At 41.6% G+C, this 6,000-nt stretch overlaps 1 protein-coding gene across 3 annotated transcripts in view; it reads left to right on the top strand.

Annotated features, from left to right (window-relative positions):
* The first annotated feature begins 202 nt into the window (after positions 1 to 202).
* SNX16 (sorting nexin 16) overlaps positions 203 to 6,000 on the top strand; it is a 36,479-nt gene continuing 30,681 nt past the window's right edge. Inside the window, exons 1-3 of one of the 3 annotated variants that reach the window (XM_049700752.1) lie at positions 203 to 895; positions 2,119 to 2,366; positions 2,454 to 2,593. In XM_049700752.1, the coding sequence (XP_049556709.1) occupies positions 2,219 to 2,366; positions 2,454 to 2,593 (288 nt within the window). In that variant the 5' untranslated portion in view covers positions 203 to 895; positions 2,119 to 2,218. Of the gene's footprint in view, positions 896 to 2,118; positions 2,594 to 6,000 lie in introns of all 3 variants that reach the window. The other 2 variants (XM_004276163.4, XM_033439830.2) reach the window with 2 other exon arrangements.

Below are 6,000 nucleotides of genomic sequence, written 5' to 3'. Positions count from 1 at the left end.
TCTCCATTTCTCAAAAGTTAACTTATAAAAATAAAGCTGTGGAAAAGAAGGTAAAATTCTTACCACAAAACTAGTTTCAACCTAGGTGCCAAAAACCCCTAGCCCCACAACTCCCGCCTGCGCCTCTGGGGGCCGGCGCACTTTGGCGTGACGTCACTTCCTGGAGCGGCGGCCCCGCCCAGCCCCGCCCTCCACCTAGCCGGGATCCTGCGCCCTGTGGCCCGGGCGGAGGCGGGCAGAGGCAGGGAGCAGCTGTTTTCTGGAAGGGGGGTCACGTGAGGCCTCTCGGTGTGGTGGGTGGAGACGGAAAGCAGCGGTTAAGGAGGGTCGGATTTAACTGTCCCAGGGAAGCGCGCCCGAGCTGGATCGCGGAGCGGACTAAGGTAGGGACCGGGCAGCGGGCGCGGTCCTGGGCGCTCGTGCAGTGACACCTGCGCCCTCGCGGTTGGCTGGCGGCGGGCCGGCTCCCCAGGTGGGTGGGCGTACGCCGCAGGAGCTCCAGGCCAACCTCAGGCCACCGCCAACTCCACCCGGCGTCTGGGAGGCGCTGGCTGCGCACCGGGCGGCGGAGGCGGGACCGTCTTGGGGCCCCAAGGAGGTCCGGGAGCTGTGAGTCTTGCCATCCACCGAGCCGAAGACCCTTGGCCTGATCAGACACCGACCAGACACTCCTGGGGTCGAGCTAAGCCCGGGCTTCTGCACTTTGCTCTCACCACCGACTTCTCTCGCCCACCGTGTTGCTCAGGCTCGGGACACTTCACTTGCCCTTGGTTTTCCAGAGTAGCACTGAGATGTTCGTCCTCAGAGCATGTGGATGCCAAGGCAAAAGTGGAGACACTCTTAATGAGCCCAGTACGTTTTTCTAACGTTTGGGTAGCGCTCACGTCTTTACAAGGTAAATGGCTGTATTTGTCTGAGCGCCCCCCACGCCAGCCCTGCGGCCTCAGGTATTCATTCGAATGGCTGGAGGCGGGGCGACCTTACAGGCGGTGAGGAGGTTGAGATTTCAGACTTTTATTTACTTCTTTTTGGGGAGGCCATCTGGCGGAACCGAGGAGCGGTGAATCAGCAGCTCAAGTTTCCTGAATCTTTGATGATGGGGAAGGTAGCCCAGAGCCACGTGCTGGGTTAAAAATTTTATTTCAGCATCTGTCAGAGTCTGAGCGGCTTGTTTCCTACCTTTCTCACCAGTAGGGTTGCGTAGATGTAATTGGATAGGCAGACCTCTTGTTATGTGCCATTTCCCTGGTCTGTAGTTATCTCCATTTCTTAGTTTATTAGTTAACAACTTAGTGGTAAATCTTTTTTCTTCGTATCATTACGAAATTATTCTGAGGCAAGATAAACTCGTCCTTTTGACAACAGAGCTTACCGAGTATGAGTTTTGAAGATTTGTTACATACCTGCACTTTATGGCGTAGCAGAATTAGTGATGATCTAGAAACTGAAGAATATTTTAAACTTTTGTTCATTTAATCTTTTTGGACATAAGTTTAATGTTCTTTGAGGTTTATCTGATTAATGTAATTTGACTAAGTTTTTTTTAAAATCCATTTGATCCTGGGTTTAATAAATCGTTGCTTTAAGAACTGTTATTATTTATCTTACAAGGTGTCTAAGCTTCTGGCTCACTATCATTACTTAGGGTAATTGTTCAGTTTCACTAATTAAATCAGAAGGAAATATGAATAATTCTTCTCCCTTTCTTTCCTTCCCTTTACCCTTCCCTCCCTGTACTGTATTTAGTAGTGTCAGGATCGTAAGCAGAGAATAAAGTTTCTGGACAGGTCTTTATCACTTTTCCTCTTTGCAACTCATATAGATGAGATCAGGTTACAATGGTCGTTATAGAAATCCATCACGAAGAAATAAAGTGGGTAAAAAAGGATCAAGGTCAAGAAAAAGGGTGCGAATACTTCTGCTCTCCTTACCTTAAAAACGGGAGTTCTTAGAGATGACATTTTGGGATTAAAGGAAGAGGTTTGGGGCATGTTTTCATTCCAAATAAAGTAATAGAGTGTCACGAAATTAAAAGAAATGGATATGAGCATTTTGGGTTTTTTTGGATAATGCTCCCGATTAAAGACTAATCTTTCTATATGTTCTTCTCATTTTTAGGTAGTGAATTCCTAAGAAGAAAATAATGGATTGCATATTACTAGTTCTCTAATTGTTTGAACTCAGAAGTGTGCAGGTTTGTTGCAAAAGCCAAAAGAAGATGGCAACTCCTTATGTCCCAGTTCCTATGCCAATAGGGAACTCTGCTTCCAGTTTTGCAACCAACAGAAACCAAAGAAGTTCTTCTTTTGGGAGTATCTCAACAAGCTCAAACTCTTCCAAAGGCCAGTTAGAAGACTCAAATATGGGTAATTTTAAACAGACAAGTGTACCTGATCAAATGGAAAGCACTTCATCTGTCTGTAGCAGTCCCCTCATTAGGACTAAATTTACAGGTGCAGATTCTTCCATTGAGTATTCTGCTAGACCAAGAGAAAGTGAAGAACAAAATCCTGAAACAGTGAATTTGGAAGATAGACCTTCTACACCTATTATCCTGGGTTATGAGGTGATGGAAGAAAGAGCTAAATTTACTGTGAGTATTGACTTCTGCGGTACATCAGTAGAAGATGAAAAATTGATTAACCTGTGTTCTAAACTTGTGTTAAGTGATGTTAGCCTATACTTGTAATTTCTTGAACATAAAATTCAAATGGTTTATACCCCTTAAGTTGTCATGCCGTAGTGAACTTTTGCTTTACTTGAACGAATTTTCACAAACCAGTCACAGCTGTGAAACTAGCACACAAATCAAGAACAGACCATTACAACAGACCATTACAACAGCCCAAAAGCCTCCCCCCATGCTCTCTGTCAGTCAATACCCACTCTCCTATTAGCCTAGATTAATTTTGCCTATTTTTGTACTTTATGTAAGTGGAATTATGGAGTATGTACTCTTGGGTATGGTCTCTTCAGCATTATGTTTGTAAGATTCATCCTTGATTTTGCATGTAATTGTAGGCAGCTCATTTTTATTACTGATGCTATTCCTTTATGTGAATATACTACAGTTTATCCATTCTACTGTTAAGGAGCATTTAGATAATTTCCAGTTTGGGACTCTTACAAATACTACTGCTGTGAACCTTTTAGTACTTGTCACTCAGTAAACACATGAACTCGTTTCTTTTTGATAGCTCCCTAGGAGTAAAATTGTTGGATCATCTGCCCAGCTTTAGAAGATACTGATGAACAATGTACCAGAGTGGTTGTACTAAGTTATACTCCTCTAAGTAGTGTATGAGAGTTCCAGTTACTCCACATCTTCCCCACGTGGTATTTTTCTGTCTTTTTCATTTTAGCTATTCTAGTGGGTAGAATGATACCATATTGTGGTTTTAATTTGCATTTAAGACTTTTTTTTGGGCCATTTGGATATTCTCTTCTGAAGTGTCTGTTTGAGACCTTTGTTCATTTTTCTTTTAGAAAGCCTTTTCCACTTTGATTTGTAGTTTTCTATACATTTTGGGCATAAGTCCTTTTTCAGAACGTCTATTGTGACTATCATCTCTCACTCTGTGGTTTGCCTTTGTTAATGGTGCATTTGATAATCAAGAGTTCTTAGTTTTAATATAGTCCAGTATATTAAATTTCTTTTATGCTTAGCACTTTTTAAAATCTGCCTCAGGCTTCCCTGGTGGCTCAGTGATTAGGAAAACGCCTGCCAATGCTGGGGACACAGGTTCGAGCCCTGGTCCAGGAAGATCCCACATGCCGCAGAACAACTAAACCCATGCGCCACAACTACTGAGCCTGTGAGCCACAACTACTGAAGCCCGTGCACCTAGAGCCCGTGCTCCGCAAAAAGAGAAGCCACTGCAATGAGAAGCCCGCACACCGCAACGAAGAGTAGCCCCCACTCGCCACAACTAGGGGAAGCCCACACACAGCAGCGAAGACCCAGCACAGCCAAAAATAAATAAATAAAATAAATAAATTTATTAAAAATAAATAAAATAAAATCTGCCTCCTCTTAGGTTAAAAATATGTTGTCCTATGTTTTCTTCTAAAAGCTTTATTGTTGAACCTTTCACAGTTAGTTCTGTAAACCATCTGGAATTGCTTTTTTGTCCGTGGTGTGAGGTCAGGGTCAAGACACATTTTTTTTCTCCCTAAAGTCAAATTTTTACTGAAAAGACAACTCTTTCTCCTCTGCATTTACTCTGTTGCCTACGTCATAAGTCAGGTGACCATAAATGTATGGGTCTGATTCTGTGTTCCATTTTTCCCTGCTTTACCAATTCCACACTGTCTTGATTACTAAAGCCTGATGATAGTCTTGACATCTGGTAACTTAATTACTCTAGCTTTGCTGTTCCTCTTCAGGATTGTCTTGGCCCTTTGCATTGGGATTGTATTGAATCTATCTAGGGAGAACTGACATATTTACAGTACTAAGTCTTTGAATCTATGAACCTAAGCCATTTATTTAAGTCTTTAACATTCTTTTAATAATATTTTGTAGTTTTCAGGGCAGACGTCTTACATCTTTTGGTAAGATTTATTTCTGGGTATGGATGTCGTTTGAGGTTCTTGACATAATGTTTTCTATTTGTTCTTTGCTAGTTTATATATTTTGGTCTCATATGTTGTTATATATTTATGCATCCAGTGACCTTGCTAAATTAAATTCATTTATAAACTTATTCTTTCAAACTGTTAGTTTGTTTTTTCTCTTGGATTTTCTTGAAGTAATGATTTCCTATTTATTTCAACATTTCATGCTGTAAATTTATGATAGTATGGAAGGACCGTCAAAAAACAAGTACTGAAATAATTTATGAAGAGGCAGTCTTTAGAGTTCAAATATTGTAAGACTGATGATATGATGGGAAATCTGCATGGACCTGACGTTTTTGCGAGTGATTTTTTGGAAATTATAATAAATTGGTCGCTCGTTTCCTTACATTGACCTACCTTCCATACGAAGGAAGGAGCATTCATTGAGGTGACATGTATGAAAAGTTCATAGGCAAATTAAAGGCAGTGATATATAAATATAAACTCTTTCAAGACAATACAGAGGAAGAAATAAGTGGCAAATATGAAATTAGTCATAGTCGTTTATTTGTTAATTTGACATTTTTGGAGTACCTGTTATGTGCCAGGCCCTCTTCCAGGTAATGTTGGGACAGCAACTCGACTGAGTGAATGAAAGATAGATAAGTATTTTTTTTTTTAATGCTAGTATGTCACATGGTGATAAGTGCTATAGGGAGGAATAAAAGAGGGGAAGGAAATGGAGAGTTTCTTGAAACTGGAGTTGCAATTTAAATAGCGTTGTCAGTCATGGCCTCACAGAAAAGATGTTAGTACTAAAATGTTAGCGTGGGAATATCTGGGGGGAAAGCTTTCCAGACAGGTGGCATAACTGCCAAGACCCTTGTGGCTGACAGGAGAATAAGCGATGGGAAGAGATGTACGAACTGAGGTAACAAGTAAAGGCAGGCGAGTGTGACACCCAGATCAAGTAGAGTACCTAGCCTTTATAAGGCCTTTAGATTTTACTCTGCATGAGATGGGAATCTTGAAAATGTTTTAAAAGGAAAAGTCAGATGATCTGACTTAATTTTTTTAAAGGCTCGCATGAGCCTTTAAAATTGGCTGCTGAGTTGAGATTAGATTTTTGTGGGGGAAGATTAGAGGCAGGAGGCAGTTAGGTTCCTGCAGTAATCCGTGGGAGACATGATGGTGCCATGGACCAGGTGGTGGAAGAGGTCCTAAGAAGTGATCAGATTCTGGATATATTTTGAAGGTAGAGCCTTGGGACGTGGTAGATGGAGAAATCAAAGGTGATCCCGAAGTTTTTGGTCCATACAATGTGAAGAATAGAGTTGCCATTTAACTAGATGGCAAATTTTGAGGGGAAGATCGGGATTTGTTTTGGGAAGTGCTAGGTTTGAGATGTTTGTTAGACGTCAAAATGGAGATGTCAGGTAT

Source organism: Orcinus orca, chromosome 17 (genome assembly GCF_937001465.1).
Source record: "Orcinus orca chromosome 17, mOrcOrc1.1, whole genome shotgun sequence".
NCBI lineage: Eukaryota > Metazoa > Chordata > Mammalia > Artiodactyla > Delphinidae > Orcinus > Orcinus orca.
This window is presented reverse-complemented; position numbering and strand designations above follow the sequence as displayed.